We start from the raw sequence: 26,662 nt of genomic DNA, 5'->3' as shown, positions 1-26,662 counted from the left end.
GAACCTAGGGGTGCGTCGCGGAGGCATCTTCAACTTTCATTCTGCGAATCTTTTCTCTTCACCGCGACGCAGACTTGCCACGGACCACTCTGCCTCAAAACTGAATTTCGCAACCATAATTATAGTCCCTCTCCTCGACACGGAGAGTACACGGAGGGCTCTGCCTAATATCAACTCTAGCGAATTAATTTAAGACCCCCTCTCTGCGATGCGAAGAGGATACGACATTGCCTTGGTATTCTTTTCTTCCTCTTTCATCCTTGCTTTTTTTTGCCTTGAATATTTTGTGTTCCCCACTGTCCATTTTCGAGCTCATTTCTCCAATTACGCTCACCTACACAACTAATCATGTTGGTTAGCTCATAAACACACAAAAGACTTGATAAGACTATAAACAAACACATATTGAATTCAAACTTAGCTTAAATATGGGCATTATTAGATTTCTAGGCATATAAATATGCCTAAGATCAACATCTCTATAGTCCTCATCCTCCAAGATCCTTCCTTCTTTGTCCAAATAATCAAGGAGGGTATGGATCATGAGATAGAGAGACTGGGGTCGCATATCTAGATACAAACGCTGAGACAAACCCAACTCATGAAAAGTATCAATATGTTGTCAATGCCCGACCTCAACAATTTTATGGGATAGAATTTTCAGAGTTTGCCCTTCTTCCCCTCATTCCCATATCTCCCCAGCTCCCAAAGCCCAATATTCGTCCCTTGGATGCCATTGGAGCACCCAATATTGTATCCCTAGAGCACAAGCTGCGAACAAAGAGTAGGAATGCAAAATCAAAACAAAGAAGGAGAGGAACCCACATCACCGGAAGCATTAAGAAAAAACACCCAAGAACTTGAGGAACTCTTAGTGATGCTTGGGGACGAAACACAAAAGTGATGGTCTTGGAAAAATTATGGCTCAAAATGTTTACCAACCTCACCAGTGCAGCGATAGTAGCCTACTTTCGTAAACACCTCAGTATGTGTTTGCGAAACCTGAGAAACGAGAAAAGGGTGTTACGACACCTGTAGCCCAAAACCTAGTGAAGGAGCAAGCAAGGCAAGCCCGTGTGGAGAAAGGAAAGGGCCTTCAGAATCAGCCACCCACACCAAAGACACTAATGAATTTCATCATATGGAACACTAGATGAGCCAATAGCTCAAGCTTTAGAAGGTTGTGTGATATGCTCGTGAAAACTCACGAACCCTCTATGCTAGTCCTACTTAAAACCAAGATGAAGGATTACAAGCACCTTACTGATGAGTTAAGGTTTGATTCTCAGATTCAGTTCGCTGCGGATGACCTGTTTGGAGGAATAGGCATCATGTGGGAGGACGACTCTCTTAAGATGAATAATATTTCCATCACTCCCCAAGGTATCCATGTCTTAGTCAAGGTACTCCCTAACTCCCCCCCCCCCCCCCCCCCTTTCTGCTATTTATGTGAACCCTGACTTCAGTACTAGGATAGAACTTTGGGATGACTTGTGCACTCTCTCTGATAACCACCAGTACGAATGACTCATTAGTGAGGACTTTATTGAAGTACTGAGAGGGAGAGAGAGAAAATGGGGGAGCTAGCATTAACCAAACTTTTTGATTTCTTTTATATAATTAATTTGATTTAATTCTTTTTAAAAATTTAATCAAATGAAATCATGAATATCCTTAACATAAAGGATACAAAATACACATTAATACTCGATAATCTCTAGAAATTTGGTATTAAAAAAGACAAATTTCATATCACCCTTTCTAAATTACTTTAACATATAATGTTATATTTTCATTTGTCTTTTGATAAAATCTTGTAAACTATCTTTGACAGGAAAAAAATTAAAATTATTTTTTTGTTGATTAAAAAGACAAGTACTTGAAGAATAAATTTATGCCAGAAATGAAAAACAAATGGAGAGAAACAAAATTGTATAATTGTATTTGTAAAGTGTTTTACAATAAATTTATGTTTAAAAATAAAGTTGGTTCCTTCTTTTTTCTTAATTATTTTGTTGTTTTTTTACCCCATGTTTGATCTCATTACATCTTTATCTATGATTTTATTTTGTCAGATAAAAAAAAAACTGAGAGAATTCTTAACTTTAGATTAGGAAAAATATATTAATAGATATGTAAAACATAAATCATGAAAATAATTAATTATATTAATGAGGAGCCAAAATTAGTGAAAGATGAGATTTTCATACCAAAATTAGTGAATTTCTCCCTAATTTATTTTTTAACTATGGCTAAGAGGCTTGTTAAATTAAATTACATTTTAGACCTTTAAATTTTTAAATATGACAAACATGTGTCACTAATAGAGCCGTCAATATGGGCTGGTCCACCCCATCCGGGTTAACCCATACAGGCTTTGCAATTTGACGGGTCAGGTCGGGCTAGCCCATTTTTTATGTAGGCCAGAAAATGGCTGGCACAGTCCACAAGTGCGTGGGCTACGGGTCAGCCCTCTTTTCTTAAAAATATATTTTTTATAATTTTTTAAATTAAATTATAATTTAAAAATATTATCATAAATATCGACTAGTGTTACTACTTGTTAATCAAATACACAAATAAAATTATCTATATAATATTATTAAGTTTGATTTCAAGTAAAAACATAAATAGCTAAATTGAAATATTAACCTAATTGTTTTCCAATGATCATAATAAAATACAAAAACTATGATAATATTCCATAGGCTATGGCCTATGTGTAGTGATTCCCTTCAAATTTTAGGAACTTTATTTTATGTAGTACATATTTTATAAAAATAATTTGTATTTAAATTGTAATATTTCAAACTTTAAATAGATTTTGAGTGTAGACTCCTATTATTTTTAATACTCTATTTTATTTTTATTTTTTAATTAATTTTTATTTGGCCCACGGGCTGGCCCTATCCATATTTCTCAAGCTCCACAAATCGACATGCTTATTCAAGCTGGGCTAAAAAGCCCTTTTTCTTAAATGGGCACCAAAAATCATAGCACAGCCCTATCAAATCACGGGTTAGGCTAGACCGGCCCAACGGGCCTAGCCCATATTGACGACTCTAGTCACTAATCTAAATATGCACTTGAGGAGATTGAGAGAAAGTGTAGTGGAGATGAGCCAAGTCCTTCATAAATATATGTTCACTTCAATGAAATCCTAGACTTGACTTGTCCTTTTTTCCTGCCCAACTTCCTTCTAAATTCCAGAATTATTTGCAACAAAATATCAAAATATAATTTGCTTCAAAACCTTCAATTTTGTACCTTAACTAAGTGTATTAATTGTTCAAAAAAGAAAAAAACTAATAACGACTAACTAGAGAGGTGAAGCCAAAAAATTTCACTAAAAAGCTTCACAATATGAAGTAAATAAATGAAACAGTAAAGAAAACTGAGAAACGCATACAAAATATGTTATTCTTATATGTAAGATGTAACTTTTTCGTTATAAAAAATGATTTGCATGAACTTCATGGTCTTAGGCTCCTAGCTAGTTGGAACTTCACTCAAAATAGTGCTACCCCACTAGAGGTCCTTTTTTTTGTGTGTGTGTAGGGGAGAGGGGGGATAGGGGGCGGTGAAAATTGAATAGAGACGACTTAGTGTGTATCTAATTCTCAAATGGTACCACTAGTGACTAGAATAAGCCTTACTAATATGAGATTTACCCCCGAATTATCAATAAAATTATTTGTTGGTAAATTCATTAAATCGATTTGGCAAATGATTTAATCATTCGAATACCAACTAATGTTAATCAGTATAATACATAAATATGCCCTTTAACTTGTCTTCAATGCACATTTATGTCATTCAATTTTGGGTGTGCACAAGTAGACACTTAAATTTGTATAAAGTTGAACAAATAGATACATACGTCCTACGTGGCATCCTACATGGTAATTTTTATCTTACGTGGTGTCCTATGTGTATTATGTCATGTATGACTCATGTGTCTAGTTGTTTAACTTTATACAAGTTAAATTGTCTATTTGTGCACACCCAAAGTTGTAGGACATAAATATAAAATGAGGTCAAGTTAAAGGGTGACTCTACACTCAGGGGAACTCGAACTTGAGACATGCATCTGGTTAAAGATAAAAGAATACTTACCACTCCTCGACAATCCTAGTTGGTTGATCTTAATTTTAATTAACGTGCATGCTAACATAACCAGAACTGAGATATTCTTTTTTCCTTAATCCTTGTCTTTCTCTGTTCACTTTTGACTATGAGTTCATCAGTTTCTGCCGATCGATTGCTGGCCAGAACTAGCTAGTACAACAGCCAAATACACACTAAAATGAGACAATTTATTAATTAATTAATTATTTCTCTCTTATAACAGTTGACTATGTAAAACTTCATATTATACCAACAACTAATATAATATACCTAGTGTAATCTCACAAGTAGAGTCTGCTGGAGTGTATATAGATCTTACTATTACATGATAGAGGTAGACAAACTATTATCAAATAAAAAAAAGCAAAGAACCTCAGCTCAAGTAACGTTATATTAAAATAAAAATAATACATAATTTATCTACCTCAAATATATCCCAATATATTACACCAGTGCTTCATGAATTTGGAGCTAGTGTCCTCACAACCCCTCTAATCTCCCCTAAATTCATGAGGAAATTAAGGTCATGGTGAAATGCATGTACATTACCATACTACAAATAGATACTTGATCATATATATTAGGAGAGAGAAAACAAGGTTTAAAATACAATAAAAAGCTTTTCAATATTGATATATAAATTACTCCTCCGTTCATTTACTTGTTCACTATACTACTAATAGATATTCTATCACTTTTACTTGTTCAATTTTAAAAATTAATACATAATTTATCTCTTAATTATATCATAATCTATCCTTATTATTAACTATATAGTCTTTATTAAAATGTTGAATTTATTATATTCAAAGAGTTGTCATTTTATTTGTTGCTCTTTTAAATGGTACATAAAATCGATATTGAACAAGTAACAATAAACGGAGGGAGCAATATTAAACTAACTTGCTATTAATACTAGACAGGGACATATTTCTATTAGCTCTTTATTTCTTCCAAGGAAAATCATTATATTAAAATTTGGTAACAAAACTAGTAATTAAAACCAGAAACTAATAATTGATTATTTAGCCACTCAAAATAAAATTATCAATGAGCTAACCACTGATAGATAAAACAGTATCAAGAAATATATATTTATAAGTTGAAAGACGATAGAGAAGAGAGAAGGCAATATAATCGAAGGAATTTTTTTGACTGAATAATTGAAAGCTCCAATTACAATCCTTTATAAGCAAAACAACCTGAAGCTAAAAATTAGGAACTACACTCCTAAAACTAGATAGTTGCCCACGTTTAAAATTACTTCCTAAAGACTAGGACAAACCTAACGTATAACAAAACTCTAATTTACTAAACTGAAATTTTAAACTAACACCCTCTCTTAAACTGAAAGCTCTCAAGCTTCAGTTTAAATTCAGCTTCTTGAACTCATCCATTGTGCCAATTCCAATCAACCTCCTCAAATTTTGGAAAGGAAACAACCTGAGAGGTTTGATAAAGATATCTGCCAGTTGGTCTTCACTTCGGCAATATTCCAACTCTATTGTTCCTTCATCGTTGAGATCTTGCAGAAAATAATACTTCACATCAATGTGCTTGCTCCTTCCATGTAGCATAGGATTTTTTGATAGCTTGATAGCAGAGTTGTTGTCGCAGAAAATTGTAGTTGCTCTTTCTTGTTTGAATTGTAGTTCTTCAAAAATTCTTCTTAACCAAACAGCTTGACAAGCACAAGCTGTAGCAACAACAAATTCCGCTTCAGTACTCGATAAAGTGACAATTTTTTGCTTCCTGGAAGACCACGAAACAGCCCTTGTGCCTAGCATAAAAACATAACCGGAAGTGCTCTTTCTGTTGTCTTGATCTCCTGCATAGTCACTGTCTGTAAAGCCAATCAAATCTGACTTTTCTCCTTTCTGGTAGAAAATACCAAAATCTTTCGTTCCTTGTAAGTAGCGAAGAATTCTCTTTGCAGCTAACAAATGCATCTCCGTTGGACTTTCCATATATCTACTTACAAGACTTACTACATACATAATGTCGGGTCTTGTAGCAGTTAGGTACATTAAACTGTCCACAATTTGTTTGTAAAGCGTACTATCCACCTTCGTTCCTCTCCCAGCTTTGTTCAGTTTTAAGCCAAACTCAACGGTGTGTTGGTGGGATTGCAGTTCAACATCTTGAACCTGTCTAAAATATCTCGCACATACTTCTTTTGGAAAATAAATAACCCATCATCAGATTGCACCACTTCTAATCCAAGAAAGTAACGCATATTACCAAGATCAAACATCTCGAACTCATCCATCATAGACTTCTTAAATTCAGCAAACATGGCACTATCATTCCCAGTATATATAAGATCATCAACATATAAGCATACAATAAGCATTTTCGCATCATCCCCAATCTTCACAAAAAGTGTATGCTCATATGGACACTTTTGAAAACCCGTTTTTAGAAAATAAGCCTCAATGCGACTATACCAAGCTCCGGGGGCTTGTTTTAGTCCATCAAGGGCCTTTTTTAAGCGATAAACTTTATGCTCATTTCCAATCTTAACATAACCAGGAGGTTGTTCGATAAATACCTCTTCCTCCAAATATCCGTGTAGATTGGAAGATAGGCCATGAATTTTGCGCCGCCAATGCAATTACCATTCTAATGGTGTCATGCCTTGCAACTGGAGCATAAACTTCAGTGTAGTCCATACCGTACTCCTGCGTGTATCCCTTAGCCACCAATCGCACCTTATATTTGTCAATTTCACCATTTTCCTTCAGTTTCGTCTTGTAGACCCACTTGACGCCAATGGTTTTCTGCTTCTCAGGAAGATCAATAAGCTCCCAAGTATCGTTCCTTTCAATAGCTTCAATTTCAACATCCATCGCCTTTCTCCATTTTTCTTCTCTAACAACACTCTCAAAAACTGTAGGGTCGCAGTCTGCAAACAATGCAAAATGAGTAATTGCATCATTATTTACCTTAATTCCTGTTACCTCATAGTCCGACATCCATGCAGGCCTTTTTCGAGTACGCCGATGTGACTGAGCTGCTGAATCAGTTTCTTCCAAAGCTGCTGGAAAATTTCCACCAGTTGGTGTAATTTCAGCAGCTGTTGGAGATATTTCAGCGGTTGTAGGAGCATAATCCTCTGAATTTCCAGGTATCAAGGCTTGTTCTTCGACTTCATTCTCAAATAGGACTGGGGTAGACTGCTGCATATTCCAATCCCAAGTAGTTTCTTCATTAAAAATAACATCTCGGCTGATCACAATCTTTTCTGTTTGTGGATTGAATAATTTATAGGCCTTGGATGTTTCACTAACACCAAGAAATACACCTTTTTCACTTTTATCATCGAGCTTCTTCCTTTTCTCATCTGGGACATGTATATACGCAATGCACCCAAAAATTCGAAAGTGATCTACAACGGGCCTTCTTCCACTCCACGCCTCCTCTGGAGTCATGTTCTTAACAAAAATGTAGGGCTTTTGTTCAAGACGTGAATACTCCAAGTTATCGCTTCTGGCCAAAAACTTTTTTTCACTCTTCCTTTTGCCAGCAAACTCTGAACCATATTGAGGATGGTTTTTTTTTTCTCTCCGATACACCATTTTGTTGTGGTGTATAAGCTGTTGTAAGCTCTTTTCTAATGCCATCAAATTCACAAAAATCATCAAAAACTTTAGAGCAATACTCGCCACCATGATCTGTTCGAAGAGTCTTGATTTTCTTTCCCGTCTCATTTTCTTCATGAACCTTGAAGCTTTTAAATGCTTTAAAAGCCTCAAATTTTTCATGTAAAAAATAAACCTAAGTTTTTCGAGAAAAATCATCAGTAAACGTAATAAAGTATCGTTTACCTCCATTAGAAGCTGGTTTGATTGGGCCACAAATGTCCGAATGTATCAGCTCCAAAACATCATTGGCTCTCCACGACTTTCCTTTCGGAAATTGAGAACGATGTTGTTTGCCAACAACACATTCCTCACAAACTTGCGATGGAATTGTAATTTTAGGAAGACCTATCACCATATTTTTTTGTTGGAGAACTTTTAATCCGCCAAAACCCAAATGACCATATTTAAAATGCCACAACCATGACGAATCTCTAACTTCTGCTTTCAAACAATGGTGAATATTCTCTATCTTCAGCGGGAACAACCTCTAGTAGGATTATAAATCTCACATGCACCTTTCTCAATAGTTATAACATATCCTTTTTCTTGCAATTGACCAACACTTAGCAGATTACTTTTCAAAGCAGGAACATATAGCACATTTGAGATCGTTTCTTCAAAACCATTCTTGGTTCTAATCATAATATCTCCCTTTCCAATTGCACTCACAGTGGAAGAATCACCAAAACTAATTGTTGAACGGAAGTCTTCATTCAAAGAAGAAAAAGAATACTTACTTCCACACATGTGATTGCTGCAGCCTGTATCCAAATACCAAACGTTTTGTTCAGGTTCCTTCTCTACTTGGACTGCCATTAACAATGTCTCAACTTCGTTACTTTCAACAAAATTTAACTTCTCATCCTTGTCATTAGGCAGCTTGGTATAACATTCAGACTTATAATGACCAAATTTATGATATCGATAACATTCTACTTTTGATTTGTCAAAATTCCTTCCTCTGCCTTTACCGTGGTCATCATTGGCTCTGAAATTCCTACTGCCGTCTTTGCTGCCTCCATCTCTATATCCTCGATCTCCCCTTCCTCTTCCTCTACCTCTACCCCTTCCTCTATAATTTGAGAAACGAGTATTAGTAGAAGCCTTCAAAGCCTGCTCTTCGGAAGATAAACTGCATTTCATTTTTTGCTCATGTACCAATAAAGAACTTTGCAATTCGTCAAGCGATAACTCGTCTATATCTTTTGACTCCTCAATGGAGCAAACGACATAGACATACTTTGGCGTCAGGGAGCGCAATATCTTTTCCACAATTGTGACATTAGTCACCTTTTCACCATGAAATCGCATTTTGTTGCTAATCTCCATTGTTCTAGTGCAGTAACTCATTATAGACTCTCCTTCCTTCATCTGCAACGTCTCAAAATCCCTACTCAAGGCTTGAAGCTTTGCATGCTTCACTCTAGCAGTACCTTGATACTTTTTCTTCATCGACTCCCAAATATCCTTAGAAGTTTCTTTGCAAAGAATAGTTTTTAGGATGGGACGAACGATAGCCTGAAAGAGATAATTCTTTGCCTTCAAATCTTTCAACTTTCTTGCTTCGAACTCCGCCTTTTGAGCATTCATTAAGGCTTCGCCTTTCGCCGGAGCTCCGAGTCCATCCTCGACAATTGGTCAATACTCCTTTGACCGTAGGAAGTTCTCCATCAGCATACTCCAATGGTCATAGTGACCATAAAAAATGCGGTATAGCTGCTTGAACGTAATTGCTCTCTGAAGTCATAAACTAGCAATATTTCTCTCTATTTTTTTCTTTCTTTTTGGATCTCACTCGGTTCTGATACCACTGATAGATAAAACAGTATCAAGAAATATATATTTGTAAGTTGAAAGACGATAGAGAAGAGAGAAGGCAATATAATCGAAGGAATTTTTTTGACTGAATAATTGAAAGCTGCAATTACAATCCTTTATAAGCAAAACAACCTGAAGCTAAAAATTTGAACTACACTCCTAAAACTAAATAGTTGCCCACGTTTAAAATTATTTCCTAAAGACTAGGACAAACTTAACGTATAACAAAACTCTAATTTACTAAACTGAATTTTTAAACTAACAACCACTACACCTGAACTAAATTATAAGATCAATTTTCACTATTTGCTAACTATTACATGCATTATGAATTTGAATTACCTGTCAAGTAGCAAAAAAAATTAAACTATACTATAAAATAGTTTTTTCCCTCCATATCGAAAATACCCTTCTTCTTTAATATATCCTTTAATTTAACTTGTTAATTCCCCCGTGCCCCATCTCAACAACAGGAGTCCATTGGAAGATGTTTATATTATAGTTATTTAACTTGTGATTGAAAGCTTGTGATCGAACAGTGGCTTCGAGAATAAAATGTCAATCTTCATATGTGATGAATATTTGTGTGAATTAGTGAACAAGCAGAATTCAATGCATGATAATGTGACCATAGTTATTAATTATTTAATATTCCCTCCATTCACTTAACTTTACTTGTTCGGTATTCTAAAAATGGATTTTTTCTTTTAAAATATCAAGAAAAAAAATCATGTTTTACCCTCAATACTAGTTACTTATCTTTCAAGACATAAAATTATACATCAAATTTTATGGTATATAGTAAAATAATCATATTAATCACAATTTCAAAGAATCAAAAAAGTAATGAAGACGGAGATAGGAAATTTTCCGAGTGATTTCCATTGATGTAACAATGGCTCTGATACCATTTTTCGTTGCGGAATTCATCTTATTGGTAGGTGAGGAATTCATGATATTTTTGGTAGTATGATAGGTGGGGAATTCATGACATTTTTGGTAGGTGTACCATTTTTGGTAGGTGAGGAATCCATCTTAAAGATTTTATTATAATATTCTTTTGCTAAGTGTCTTAGTCTTGATATCTCTTTAATATTATTTATGATATATTCTATATATAACATATCTTGGGTTCTTTGGTACATATATAAATTATTTTTCATTAATTGTTCTAATAGTTTTATGTTTTCCATAGCTTCTGTCCAATATTGTAAATATTCGTAGTTCAATTTAATCCAAATTTATTTCTAAATCATACCATTCTATTCTTTCGAGGTCTAAATCATGTAGGTCTATTTCATACCATTGTTGGTTTAATATATCTTCTGATTCGTTATAATTAAATATTTTTTCCCATATGATTGTTGTTAATTCAATTATCTCAATACCTTTAAGTATATATAGGATTAAAGTTTCATAATTTTTTATTATTTTATCATGCATGTATGTAGTCACGTTCTTTATCATGCAGATTTTTATTTTCAATTATTTCTTCCTATCATATTCATAATTGATTAAATTCATATTAGATCATTATGAACTAGATTATTTGTTTATCATGTTCTCCTGTCACTACTAGCATCGTACTTTAGCGGATACTTTCTTCTTATCAGCGCCTCAACTTTGTTTACTCCCCTAACGGCTTTCCTCGCCTACCGGTTTCAACATTAGGATGGTATAGTATAGAAGTTTTCTCCCTGTTCTCAGTGTGCTAATAAACTAGAAATTATGATTCAAATAATTCTAATACATAATAAATAACATAAATTTATTCAATCATATATATGATATTCAGGAATATATGAAATTAGTTCTGTATGCTTGTTGAACAATATACCTTTTCCTCTTGCCTATCCATGATATCTGAATGTTGCTCCATTATCTATTATGTATGAATATTTTAAATATTTGGGAGAGTGTTTTTATGAAAGCTTGCTTCATTTATTGAAGACTTGCTTATTATGTTACTTGTACATTCCTTTATATAGAAAGGAATTTCTATCATATGACTATTTTACAGTAATGCACAATAATGCACGTACTATACTACAATAATGCATGCACTATACTACTTACTCTACAATAATGCACAATAATGCACCTACTTTATGACTTTTTTAAATAGTACTATTTACTTTATTACTTTTTTACATAGTACTATTTACTTTATACTATTTGCTTTTGGCTTTTTTGGCCAAATATGTCTTCTTTGCCTTATCTCTTTAGTTGTCTCTATCTTCTTTGTCTCCATCTTCTTTGTCTTCTTTGCCTTATCTTCTTATCTCTTTAGACTTTGTTCTAACTGGACATCGGGAATCACATTGTCTTCTCCATTACATTTTGAACATATATGGTCAGGTTATTTGTGTCCAATTAGCTTACAATAGCTGGTTAAAAGTTCTGAGGAATTAAATCCTGCTTTTAATGCTCTTTTTGTAGGTCTTTCTTCTGGTTTTAATAATGATAAAATCCATTTCTGGACTTCATCCATATTTGATTTCCTTAGTTCCCTTGAGTTGGCATAAATCATTAATTGATCTCTGGAATAGTAACTCCATATAACATTTCCATTCAAATAATTGTTGGCTAGTTCTTGTATTATAGTTGATATACCAATTATTCTTTTATTGTCATAAAAATTAGGTATCTCGATATTTTGTATTTCTGGTTGTTCTCCAATATCTTCTGGTATTATCATATCTTTGGTCAGGCCTATCTTCATAACTTGGATCGGAGGTTTTATCTCTTCATGTAGTATTTCTGCTGTCGCCGTATAGAATTTTACATAGAATAAATTTCCTTTGGTTACTCTTTTATATATAATTAATGCTTTGTATAATTCTGGTATACCGCTTAGTTCTTCTCCGTCGTAGGTATATGCAGTATTTATTAATCCATAATTATAACATGCTTTAACTAGGTTAGCATTGATTTTTGGCTGTGCAATTAGTTTGTTGTATCCTTGTAATTTCGGGGTTATGTAGTCTTGGTTTGGATCTTTTGTAGTGGTAGATCTGGAATTGAGGATTAGGTAACTCTGTATTTTGTATATATTTTCGATGTATGTCCTCGTGATTTGGTTATATACCTTTTCCTCATGTTGTAGGCTATCTGCATACGTTGAAGTTTGAGGTTCTATGGTTAATGGGTTTTTTTCTTTTTGTCTAAATGGTTTTTTCACATAACTGATTTAAATTTCCATTTCGCTGTTTTTCATTAACTGGTTTATTCATACCTGCAACTGTATTTAAACAAATATTATGGGTTTTAAGGTGTTTCCCAACGTCACCTCTTAGCTCTAGATTTTTAAAGTCTTCCGATCGACTTAGCTCCGCATTTTTATAGTCATGCTGCTAACTTGTACTAGCTTTAGACTTCAGATTATCTTCATTAATCTTTAGGTATTGTATCTCATTGTCCATATTGTCCACTTTTATATAAAGTGTAGTAATGGCTTTGAGTATCTCTTCAATTGTATTTTCTTTCTCAGTTTGAGTAGCTTTGTCTTGATAAATAATCTGCAATAACATTCTTGTCAGTTTTTATTACTTCAATAGTAAATGTAAAATTTAATATATTTAATATCAATCTTCTTATTTCTTTAGTAGTTACTGAATCCTGTATTTTTCTTGTTAGGCACCACTTTACTTGTGTGTTATCTGTCCTTATAATAAATTTGTTATATACAATATATGGTTCAAATGATAATAAACATTTATAGATTGAATATAATTCTTTCCTGTTTATTTCCCATTTTATTTCTGTATTAGTAAATGTTCCTGAATAATATCTACAACGATATTCTATTTTTTTTCCATCATACTCGTATTTTAAGATTACTCCATAACTTTTTTCACTGGCATCTGATTCTACTATATAAGTAAATTTTTTGTTTTCATCCGGAAAATATAGTTTATGTAGGTTCTTACATAATGGTTTTACTTTTTGTATTTGTGTTTGGTCTTTTTTATCAAACTGGTATTCTATGTCTTTCTTTAATTTTTGTTGTAATGGTTTTAAATTTTCTGCTAATTTTGGTATGTATTCTCTTACTTGGTTTACTAGTCCTAGAAATGATTGTAATTTCTTTTTCGTATCTAGTTGTTCATTTGAGTTAATTATTTTTTGTACTATATGTGTTTGCATTTTTATTCCATTTTTATCTATTTGTATTCCTAAGAATTCTATTTGCTTTTTCACTATATCTGCTTTCTTTTTACTTAGGCTTATACCTGAGTATTCAATGATATGTATAAATTTTTCTAATAACCTTATATGTTCATCTTGTATTTTAGAATATAATAATATATCATCAATATATACTATATAATTTTCTAATTGTTTAAAATAGTTATCCATAAAGTGTTGATATCTATCTGGTGCATTTTTATATCTAAATGGTAAACATTTCATTCATAAAATCCTTGTGGTACTGTAAATGCTGTAAGTTTTTTAGATTCTTCTTCTATCTTTAAGTGATAAAATCCTGATTTGCAGTCAAATTTACTAAAGTAATTATATCCTTGTATTTATCTTATTTTTAGTATTTTATTTGGTATTGAGTAATTATATGTTTTAGTTTTTGCATTTAAATTTCTATAATCAATAACCATTCTACTTTTTCCTTTTTTTTGTTTACTATGTTTATTTACTATAAAGGATGGGCTTGTATGCTTACTATTGCTTTCTTGTATATACCCTTTTTCTAGTAATTCACTTATATGTATCTTAAATTCTGTTAAATCATTAAAATTATATTTTAATGGTTTTTGGATTATTATACTATTATTATCAATTAGCCCAATTTTTACTTTTATTTTATGTTTTTTCCCATCCTTGTAAATGATCTTCACTATATAATAATTCTAATTTATCTTGGATTATTTTTACTTTGTCTATAAAGAATATAATTAATTCTATTTTAGGGACTTCTTCTTTTATATTTTCTAATTTTTTTGTAATTTTTTCACTTCCTTTTATCCATTCTGTTGTTTTTCGTTTTTGGTTATTTACTCTTTTTGCTCCTATATTTTGTTTACATGGTGTTGTGAACCAGTGTTTTTTTTATGATTATATGTGGGTATAATTTTTCTAAAAATGGCATTTCTAATAGCATATTTTTTGTGGTCAAATCAAAGTTATATATTTCTTCTATAGTTAATATCTTATACCATATTTGTATTTTTATATTTTTTGCCTTATATGTGATCATGCTTCACTCATTATTAAATCCTGTTACTACTATCGGCGTTTTTATTTTTTCCCAATTATCTTTTGGTTTTTGTGGATTTTTATATATTCTTTTTGAGGTACACATTTTTTATGATATTTGTTGTATTTCATAGTTTGTGTTTTTTTTTTTTTATGTGCTTAACCTTTCTTTTACTATTTCTATATCTTCTTTTATGTCAATCTCATTATAACTATAGTCATTATTATCTATGACTGTGACTATTCTTTCAAAATGATTCTCTATTTTTATTTTATTTATTTATTTTATTCTCGTTATTCATTGTATTTTTAAATATTGAATATATATTTATATTCTATTTTAGATATACTATCTATTAATTGATCTAATTTGTCGTTATCAGTTTTTGTAATATTGAGTTGTTTGTATTCTAGATATAATTTGTTTAATTTTTTTTTATTTTTCTTAGCTCTCTACTAGTATATTTCTTCTTATATTTATTTTCATCCATAACTCTGATACCATTTCCATTGACGTAACAACGAAAAATGGTATCAGAGCCATTGTTACATCAATGGAAATCACTCGAAAAATTTCCTATCTCCGTCTTCATTACTTTTTTGATTTTTTGAAATTGTGATTAATATGATTATTTAACTATAGACCATAAAATTTGATGTATAGTTTTATGTCTTGAAAGATAAGTAACTAGTATTGAGGGTAAAACATGATTTTTTAAAAAAAATTCTTAATATTTTAAAAGAAAAAATCTATTTTTAGAATACTGAACAAGTAAAGTTAAGTGAATGGAGGGAATATTAAATAATTAATAACTAGGATCACATTATCATGCATTAAATTCTGCTTGTTCACTAATTCACACAAATATTCATCAAATATGAAGATTGACATTTTATTCTGGAAGTCACTGTTCGATCACAAGCTTTCAATCACAAGTTAAATAACTATAATATAAACATCTTCCAATGGACTCCTGTTGTTGGGATGGGGTACAGGGGAATTAACAAGTTAAATTAAAGGATAAATAAAGAAGAAGGGTATTTTCGATATGGAAGAAAAAAACTATTTTATGGTATAGTTTAATTTTTTTTTCTACTTGACGGGTAATTCAAATTCATAATATATGTAATAGTTAGCAAATAGTGAAAATTCATCTTATAATTTAGTTTAGGTGTGGTGGTTGTTAGTTTAAAAATTCAATTTAGTAAATTAGAGTATTGTTATACGTTAGGTTTGTCCTAGTCTTTAGGAAGTAATTTTAAACGTGGGCAACTATCTAGTTTTAGGAGTGTAGTTTCTAATTTTTAGTTTCATGTTGTTTTGCTTATAAAAGATTGTAATTGCAGCTTTCAATTATTCAATCAAAAAAATTCCTTCGATTATATTGTCTTCTCTCTTCTCTATCGTCTTTCAACTTACAAATATATATTTCTTGATACTGTTTTATCTATCAGTGGTATCAGAGCCGAGTGACATCCAAAAAGGAAAAAAAAACAGATAAATATTGCTAGTTTATGACTTCAGAGAGCAATTACGTTCAAGCAGTTATTCTGCGTTTTAATGGTCACTATGACCATTGGAGTATACTGATGCAGAAATTCTTACGTTAAAGGAGTATTGACCAATTGTCGAGGATGGACTCGGAGCTCCGGCGAAAGGGGGAGCCTTAACGAATGCTCAAAATGCGGAGTTCAAAGCAAGAAAGTTGAAAGATTTGAAGGCAGAGAATTATCTCTTTCACGCTATCGATCGTCCCATCCTAGAAACTATTCTATGCAAAGAAACTTCTAAGGATATTTGAGATTCGATGAAGAAAAATATCAAGGTACTGCTAGAGTGAAGCGTGCACAGCTTCAAGGCTTGAGAAGGGATTTCGAGACGTTGCAGATGAAGGAAGGAGATTCCGTAATGAGTTACTACGCTAGAACAATGGAGATTAGCAACAAAATGCGATTTCATGGTGGAAAGATGACTGATGTCACAATTGTGGAAAAGATATTGCGCTCCCTGACGCTGAAGTATGACTATGTCGTTTCCTCAATTGAGAAGTCAAAAGATATAGACGAGTTATCGCTTGACGAATTGCAAAGTTCCTTATTGGTACATGAGGAAAAAATGAACCGCAGTACATCTTCCGAAGAGCAGGCTTTGAAGACATCTACTAATACTCATTTCTCAAATTTTAGAGGAAGTGGTAGAGGTAGAGGAAGAGGAAGGGGAGATCGAGGATATAGAGATGAAGGCAGCTAAGACGGCAGTAGGAATTTCAGAGCCAATGATGACCACGGTAAAGGCAGAGGAAGGAATTTTGACAAATCAAAAGTAAAATGTTATCGATGTCATAAATTTGGTCATTATAAGTCTGAATGTTAAACCAGGCTGCCTAATGACAATGATGAGAAGTCAAATTTTGTTGAAAGTAACGAAGTTGAAACATTGTTGATGGCAGTCCAAGTAGAGAAGGAACCTGAACAAAACGTTTGATATTTGGATACAGGCTGCAGCAATCACATGTGTGGAAGTAAGAATTCTTTTTCTTCTTTGAATGAAGACTTCCATTCAACAATTAGGGCCCGTTTGGCCATAGATTTCCCAAATAACATTTGGGAAAAAATTTGGTAAATAGTGTTTGTCCATACAATTTGCCATTATTTGGCAAATATTTTTGACAAATATCCCAAATTCCCAAATACTAGTTTTTTCTAGTATTTAGGCCAAATCTCATTATTTGGGATCTTGTGAAAATTGAAATGTTACCCCAAATTTTTATCTTTTACAAAAACACCCTCTATAGTATTTGTTTGTGTCATATTACATAATTTTTCACGTGAACACCAAAGTAGTGATGAAATATTCAGTGAATATTAAATGATGATATGGTTGTTGATGAAAATGATGAACAATCGGCTCAGGGTAACAAAGTGATGTGATTTGTCTACTTCACGATGTATGGAATGTTGCTTGTTGCACTCATTCCAAACTACCACATTGCTCTAGTGTCATGGACGCTATTTGTTATTGTTGCAATGAAAATTCAATTGACTTGTAAAACAAACTTATGGTTAGTTTTGATAGTTTTTTAAATTTATGGGTATAAATCATATTTTTCTAAAAAAATGAAATATACTTCCCAAATACTATGGCCAAACACATGGTGAAATTTCACCCAAATTTTCACCCAAATAATATTTGCCGAGAATATTTAGAAATCTATGGCCAAACGCTAGCTTAGTTTTGGTGATTCTTCCACTGTGAGTGCATTTGGAAAGGGAGATATTATGATCAAACATCTCGAACTCATCCATCGTAGACTTCTTAAATTCAGCAAACATGGCACTATCATTCCAAGTATGTATAAGATCATCAACATATAAGCATACAATAAGCATTTTCGCATCATCCCCAATCTTCACAAAAAGTGTATGCTCATATGGACACTTTTGAAAACCCATTTTTAGAATGACATTGATAACATTCTACTTTTGATTTGTCAAAATTCCTTTCTCTGCCTTTACCGTGGTCATCATTGGCTCTGAAATTCCTACTGCTGTCTTTGTGGCCTTCATCTCTATATCCTCGATCTCCCTTTCCTCTTCCTCTACCTCTACCCCTTCCTCTATAATTTAAGAAACGAGTATTAGTAGAAGCCTTCAAAGCCTGCTCTTCGGAAGATGAACTGTATTTCATTTTTTGCTCATGTACCAATAAAGAACTTTGCAATTCGTCAAGCGATAACTCGTCTATATCTTTTGACTCCTCAATGGAGCAAACGACATAGACATACTTTGGCGTCAGGGAGCGCAATATCTTTTCCACAATTGTGACATCAGTCACCTTTTCACCATGAAATCGCATTTTGTTGCTAATCTACATTGTTCTAGCGCAGTAACTCATTACAGACTCTCCTTCCTTCATCTGCAACGTCTCAAAATCCCTACTCAAGGCTTGAAGCTTTGCACGCTTTACTCTAGCAGTACCTTGATACTTTTTCTTCATTGAATCCCAAATATCAGTAGAAGTTTCTTGGCAAAGAATAGTTTCTAGGATGGGACGATCGATAGCCTGAAAGAGATAATTCTTTGCCTTCAAATCTTTTAACTTTCTTGCTTCGAACTCCGCCTTTTGAGCATTCATTAAGGCTTCGCCTTCCGGCGGAGCTCCGAGTCCATCCTCGCCAATTGGCCAATACTCCATTGACCGTAAGAAGTTCTCTATCAGCATACTCCAATGGTCATAGTGACCATAAAAAATGCGGTATAGCTGCTTGAACGTAATTGCTCTATGAAGCCATAAACTAGCAATATTTCTCTCTGTTTTTTCTTTCTTTTTGGATCTCACTCGGTTCTGATACCACTGATAGATAAAACAGTATCAAGAAATATATATTTGTAAGTTGAAAGACGATAGAGAAGAGAGAAGGCAATATAATCGAAGGAATTTTTTTGACTGAATAATTGAAAGCTGCAATTACAATCGTTTATAAGCAAAACAACCTGAAGCTAAAAATTAGGAACTACACTCCTAAAACTAGATAGTTGTCCACGTTTAAAATTATTTCCTAAACACTAGGACAAACTTAACGTATAACGAAACTCTAATTTACTAAACTGAATTTTTAAACTAACAACCACCACACCTGAACTAAATTATAAGATCAATTTTCACTATTTGCTAACTATTACATGCATTATGAATTTGAATTACCCGTCAAGTAGGAAAAAAAATTAAACTATACTATAAAATAGTTTTTTCCCTCCATATCGAAAATACCCTTCTTCTTTAATATATCCTTTAATTTAACTTGTTAATTCCCCTGTGCCCCATCCCAACAACAGGAGTCCATTGAAAGATGTTTATATTATAGTTATTTAACTTGTGATTGAAAGCTAGTGATCGAACAGTGGCTTCGAGAATAAAATGTCAATCTTCATATGTGATGAATATTTGTGTGAATTAGTGAACAAACAGAATTCAATGCATGATAATGTGACCATAGTTATTAATTATTTAATATTCTCTCCATTCACTTAACTTTACTTGTTCGGTATTCTAAAAATAGATTTTTTCTTTTAAAATATCAAGAAAAAAAAATCATGTTTTACCCTCAATACTAGTTACTTATCTTTCAAGACATAAAATTAAAAATCAAATTTTATGGTCTATAGTAAAATAATCATATTAATCCCAATTTCAAAAAATCAAAAAAGTAATGAAGATGGAGATAGAATTTTTTTTGAGTGATTTCCATTGATATAACAATGGCTATGATACCATTTTTCGTTACGGAATTCATCTTATTGGTAGGTGAGGAATTCATGATATTTTTGGTAGTGTGGTAGGTGGGGAATTCATGACATTTTTGGTAGGTGTACCATTTTTGGTAGGTGAGGAATCCATCTTAAAGGTTTTATTATAATATTCTTTTGCTAAGTGTCTTAGTCTTGATATCTCTTTAATATTATTTATGATATATTCTAGATACAACATATCTTGGGTTCTTTGGTACATATATAAATTATTTTTCATTAATTGTTCTAATAGTTTTATGTTTTCCACAACTTCTGTCCAATATTGTAAATATTCGTAGTTCAATTTAATACGAATTTATTTCTAAATCATATCATTTTATTCTTTCAAGGTCTAAATCATTTGGTCTATTTCATACCATTGTTAGTTTAATATATCTTCTGATTCGTTATCATTAAATATATTTTTCCATATGATTCTTCTTAATTCAATTATCTCTATACCTTTAAGTATATATAGGATTAAAGTTTCATAGTTTTTTATTATGTTATCATGCATGTATGTAGTCACGTTCTTTATCATGCAGGTTTTTATTTTCAATTATTCCTTTCTATCATATTCATAATTGATTAAATTCATATTAGATCATTATGAACTAGATTATTTGTTTATCATGTTCTCATGTCACTAATAGCATCGTACTTTCGCAGATACTTTCTTCTTATCAGCAGCTCAACTTTGTTTACTCCTCTAACGGCTTTCCTCGCCTACCGGTTTCAACATTAGGATGGCATAGTATAGAAGTTTTCTCCCGGTTTTCATTGTGCTAATAAACTAGAAACTATGATTCAAATAATTCTAATATATAATAACTAACATAAATTTATTCAATCATATATATGATATTCAGGAATATATGAAATTAGTTATGTATGTTTGTTGAACAATATACCTTTGCCTCTTGTTTATCCATGATATCTGAGGGTGCTCCATTATCTATTATGTATGAATATTTTAAATATTTGGGAGAGTGTTTTAATGAAAGCTTGCTTCGTTTATTGAAGACTTGCTTATTATGTTACTTGTACATTCCCTTATATAGAAAGGAATTTCTATCTTATGACTATTTTACAGTAATGCACAATAATGCACGTACTATACTACAATAATGCACAATAATGCACGTACTATACTACTTACTCTACAATAATGCACAATAATGCACCTACTTTATGACTTTTTTACATAGAACTATTTACTTTATGACTTTTTTACATAGTACTATTTTTGCCAAATATGTCTTCTTTGCCTTATCTCTTTAGTTGTCTCTATCTTCTTTGTCTCCATCTTCTTTGTCTTCTTTGCCTTATCTTCTTATCTCTTTAGACTTTATTCTAACTGGACATCGGGAATCACATTGTCTTCTCCATTATATTTTGAACATATATGGTCAGGATATTTGTGTCCAATTAGCTTACAATAGCTGGTTAAAAGTTCTGAGGAATTAAATCCTGTTTTTAATGCTCTTGTTGTAAGTCTTTCTTCTGGTTTTAATAATGATAAAAATCCATTTCTGAACTTTATCCATATGTGATTTCCTTAGTTCCCTTGAGTTGGCATAAATCATTAATTGATCTCTGGAATAGTAACTCCATATAACATTTCCATTCAAATAATTGTTGGCTAGTTCTTGTATTATAGTTGATATACCAATTATTCTTTTATTGTCATAAAAATTAGGTATCTCGATTTTTTGTATTTCTGGTTGTTCTCCAATATCTTCTGGTATTATCATATCTTTGATCTGGCCTATCTTCATAACTTGGATCGGAGGTTTTATCTCTTCATGTTGTATTTCTGCTGTCGCCGTATAGAATTTTACATAGAATAAATTTCCTTTGGTTACTCTTTTATATATAATTAATGCTTTGTATAATTCTGGTATACCGATTAGTTCTTCTCTATCGTAGGTATATGCAGTATTTATTAATCCATAATTATAACATGTTTTAACTAGGTTAGCATTGGTTTTTGGTTGTGCAATTAGTTTGTGGTATCCTTGTAATTTCGGGGTTATGTAGTCTTGGTTTGGATCTTTTGTAGTGGTAGATCTGGGATTGAGGATTAGGTAACTCTGTATTTTGTATATATTTTCGATGTATGTCCTCGTGATGTGGTTATATACCTTTTTCTCATATTGTAGGCTATCTGCATACGTTGAAGTTTGTGGTTTTATGGTTAATGGGTTTTTGCTTTTGTGTAAATGGTTTTTTCAAATAACTGATTTAAATTTACATTTCGTTGTTTTTAATTAACTGATTTGTTCATACCCGCAGCTGTATTTAAACAAATATTATGGGTTTTAAGGTGTTTCCCAATGTCACCTCTTAGCTCTGGATTTTTAAAGTCTTCCGATCGACTTAGCTCCGCATTTTTATAGTCATGCTGCTGACTTGTACTAGATTTAGACATCAGATTATCTTCATTAATCTTTTGGGTATTGTATCTCATTGTCCATACTGTCCACTTTGATATAAAGTGTAGAATGGCTTTAAGTATCTCTTCAATTGTATTTTCTTTCTCAGTTTGAGTAGCTTTGTCTTGATAAGTAATCTGCAATAACATTCTTGTCAGTTTTTATTACTTCAATAGTGAATGTAAAATTTATTATATTTAATATCAATCTTCTTATTTCTTTTGTAGTTACTGAATCCTGTATTTTTCTTGTTAGCCACCACTTTACTTGTGTGTTATCTGTCCTTATAATAAATTTGTTATATACAATATATGGTTCAAATGATAATAAACATTTATATACTGAATATAATTCTTTTCTGTTTATTTCCCATTTTATTTCTGTATTAGTAAATGTTTCTGAATAATATCTACAATGATATTCAATTTTTTTCCATCATACTCGTATTTTAAGATTCCTCCATAACTTTTTTCACTGGCGTCTGATTCTACTATATAAGTAAATTTTTTGTTTTCATCCGGAAAATATAGTTTATGTAGGTTCTTACATAATAGTTTTACTTTTTTTATTTGTGTTTGGTCTTTTTTATCAAACTGGTATTCTATGTCTTTCTTTAATTTTTGTTGTAATGATTTTAAATTCTCTGCTAATTTTCATATGTATTCTCTTACTTGATTTACAAGTCCTAGAAATGATTGTAATTTCTTTTTCGTATCTAGTTGTTCATTTGAGTTAATTATTTTTTGTACTATATGTGTTTGCATTTTTATTCCATTTTTATCTATTTGTATTACTAAGAATTCTATTTGTTTTTTCATTATATCTGCTTTCTTTTTACTTAGGCTTATACCTGAATATTCTATAATATGTATAAATTTTTCTAATAACCTTATATGTTCATCTTGTATTTTAGAATATAATAATATATCATCAATATATACTATACAATTTTCTAGTTGTTTAAAATAGTTATCCATAAAGTGTTGATATCTACCTGGTGCATTTTTATATCCAAATGGTAATATATTTCATTCATAAAATCCTTGTGGTACTGTAAATGTTGTAAGTTTTTTAGATTCTTCTTCTATCTTTAAGTGATAAATTCCTGATTTGCAGTCAAATTTACTAAAGTAATTATATCTTTGTATTTGTCTTATCTTTAATATTTTATTTGGTATTGGGTAATTATATGTTTTAGTTTTTGCATTTAAATATATATAATCAATAACCATTCTACTTTTTTCTCTTTTTTGTTTACTATGTTAATTTACTATAAATGATTGGCTTGTATGCTTACTATTGTTTTCTTGTATATACCCTTTTTCTGGTAATTTACTTATATATATCTTAAATTCTGTTAAATCATTAAAACTATATTTTAATGGTTTTTGGGTTATTATACTATTATTATCAATTAGCTCAATTTTTACTTTTGTTTTATGTTTTTCCCATCCTTGTAAAGGATCTTCACTATATAATAATTCTAATTTATCTTGGATTATTTTTACTTTGTCTATAAAGAATATAATTAATTCTATTTTAGGGTCTTCTTCTTTTATATTTTCTAATTTTTGTGTAATTTTTTCACTTCCTTTTATCCATTGTGTTGTTTTTCATTTTATGTTATTTACTCTTTTTGCTCCTATTTTTTGTTTACATGGTGTTGTGAACCACCAGTGTGTTTTTGTTATTATATGTGGGTATAATTTTTCTAAAAATGTCATTCCTAATAGCATATTTTTTGTGGTCAATTCAAAGTTATATATTTCTTCTATAGTTAATATCTTATACCATATTTGTATTTTTATATTTTTTGCCTTATATGTGATCATGCTTCACTCATTATTAAATCCTGTTACTACTATCGGCGTTTTTATTTTTTCCCAATTATCTTTTGGTAAACAATTGTATTTACATATATTAGCTTCTTCTCATGTATCTATCATTGGTGTATAATATCTATTATAATATCCCTCTATTATTATCTTTGCAAGTATATATATTTTCATATTTTTATAATACTAACGTTCTTTTTATTATTACTCTTTTATTTTCATAATTTATTGTTAACTGTTTATCTTCTAGATTATATGGTTTTACTCGTTCTAACCATTTTATTCCTAAAGTGATATTTTTATCTCCTTAATATATTTTAAACTTTATTACTATTGGTACTCCTCCAATGATTTTTTTTTTTTTTGTAATTTATTCGGTATTTATTAATGCTTTTAGTAGTTCGGGGCACAATTGTTCAGTGGTTATTATTTCATATTCTGTTACTAATTCTCTTGTAATGTAGTTTTCTTCTTGTCCTGTATTTATTAATATTAAGTATTTTCGTTGTTCCATTACTCCCGTTATGTGGTAATGATATGGTTTTATTTCTTCTTCCATTGATTTTTGTGAAGTTTTATCTATTCTTCTTGAGATACTCATTTTTTATGATATTTGTGGTATTTCATAGTTTGTGTTTATTGTTTTTGATGTGCTTAACCTTTCTTTTACTATTTCTAAATCTTCTTTTATGTCAATCTCATTATAACTATAGTCATTATTATCTATGACTGTGACTATTCTTTCAAAATGATTCTCTATTTTTATTTTATTTATTTATTTTATTCTCGTTATTCATTGTATTTTAAATATTGAATATATATTTATATTCTATTTTAGATATACTATCTATTAATTGATCTAATTTGTCGTTATCAGTTTTTGTGATATTGAGTTGTTTATATTCTGGATATATTTTGTTTAATTTTCTTATTATTTTTCTTAACTTTCTACTAGTATATTTCTTCTTATATTTCTTTTCAACCATGGCTCTGATACCATTTCCATTGATGTAACAACGAAAAATGATATCAGAACCATTGTTACATCAATGGAAATCACTCAGAAAATTTTCTATCTCCATCTTCATTACTTTTTTGATTTTTTGAAATTGTGATTAATATTATTATTTAACTATAGACCATAAAATTTGATGTATAGTTTTATGTCTTGAAAGATAAGTAACTAGTATTGATGGTCAAACATGATTTTTTTAAAAAATTTCTTGATATTTTAAACGAAAAAATCTATTTTTAGAATACTAAACAAGTAAAGTTAAGTGAATGGAGGGAATATTAAATAATTAATAATTATGATCACATTATCATGCATTGAATTCTGTTTGTTCACTAATTCACACAAATATTCATCATATATAAAGATTGACATTTTATTGTGGAAGCCACTGTTCGATCACAAGTTTTCAATCACAAGTTAAATAACTATAATATAAACATCTTCCAATGGACTCCTGTTGTTGGGATAGGGTACAGGGGAATTAACAAGTTAAATTAAAAGATAAATAAAGAAGAAGGGTATTTTCGATATGGAAGAAAAAAACTATTTTATGGTATAGTTTAATTTTTTTTCTACTTGATGGGTAATTCAAATTCATAATATATATAATAGTTAGCAAATAGTGAAAATTTATCTTATAATTTAGTTTAGGTGTGGTGGTTGTTAGTTTAAAAATTCAATTTAGTAAATTAGAGTATTGTTATACGTTAGGTTTGTCCTAGTCTTTAGAAGGTAATTTTAAGCGTGGGCAACTATCTAGTTTTAGGAGTGTAGTTTCTAATTTTTAGTTTCATGTTGTTTTGCTTATAAAGGATTGTAATTGCAGCTTTCAATTATTCAGTCAAAAAAATTCCTTCGATTATATTGCCTTCTCTCTTCTCTATCGTCTTTCAACATACAAATATATATTTCTTGATACTGTTTTATCTATCAGTGGTATCAGAGCCGAGTGAGATCCAAAAAGGAAAAAAAAACAGATAAATATTGCTAGTTTATGGCTTCAGAGAGCAATTACGTTCAACCAGCTATTCTGCGTTTTAATGGTCACTATGAGCATTGGAGTATACTGATGGAGAAATTCTTACGTTAAAGGAGTATTGACCAATTGTCGAGGATGGACTCGGAGCTCCGGCGAAAGGCGGAGCCTTAACGAATGCTCAAAAGGCAGAGTTCGAAGCAAGAAAGTTGAAAGATTTGAAGGCAGAGAATTATCTCTTTCAGGCTATGGATCGTCCTGTCCTAGAAACTATTCTTTGCAAAGAAACTTCTAAGGATAATTGAGATTCG

General features: G+C 31.2%; 2 protein-coding genes across 2 annotated transcripts; one reads left to right on the top strand and one right to left on the bottom strand.

Moving 5' to 3' along the window:
• Positions 1 to 8,243: 8,243 nt before the first annotated feature.
• LOC125835553 (uncharacterized) lies at positions 8,244 to 9,224 on the bottom strand. Its single transcript, XM_049514671.1, has one exon. It carries the CDS (start codon positions 9,222 to 9,224, stop codon positions 8,244 to 8,246), a length of 981 nt encoding a protein of 326 aa, XP_049370628.1.
• A 7,092-nt stretch (positions 9,225 to 16,316) lies between these two features.
• On the top strand, positions 16,317 to 17,052 carry LOC125835552 (uncharacterized). Its single transcript, XM_049514670.1, has 2 exons — positions 16,317 to 16,383; positions 16,595 to 17,052. Exons 1-2 carry the CDS (start codon positions 16,317 to 16,319, stop codon positions 17,050 to 17,052), a joined length of 525 nt encoding a protein of 174 aa, XP_049370627.1.
• The last annotated feature ends 9,610 nt before the right edge of the window (positions 17,053 to 26,662 follow it).

This window comes from Solanum verrucosum, unplaced genomic scaffold, assembly GCF_900185275.1.
Source record: "Solanum verrucosum unplaced genomic scaffold, falcon-dt-bn FXZP01000040.1, whole genome shotgun sequence".
In the NCBI taxonomy this organism is placed as follows: domain Eukaryota; kingdom Viridiplantae; phylum Streptophyta; class Magnoliopsida; order Solanales; family Solanaceae; genus Solanum; species Solanum verrucosum.
Note: the sequence above shows the minus strand (reverse complement) of the source record. Positions and strands in the feature narration are given on the sequence as shown.

What these genes read in the sequence shown, in the direction of transcription:
- LOC125835553 (XM_049514671.1), bottom strand. Translation starts at nt 9,224, where the DNA reads ATGAAGAAAAAGTATCAAGGTACTGCTAGAGTGAAGCATGCAAAGCTT.
- LOC125835552 (XM_049514670.1), top strand. Translation starts at nt 16,317, where the DNA reads ATGACTTCAGAGAGCAATTACGTTCAAGCAGTTATTCTGCGTTTTAAT. An exon ending in TGGTCACTATGACCATTGGA is followed by an intron (nt 16,384 to 16,594) that starts GTATACTGATGC and finishes GAAACTTCTAAG; the next exon opens with GATATTTGAGATTCGATGAA.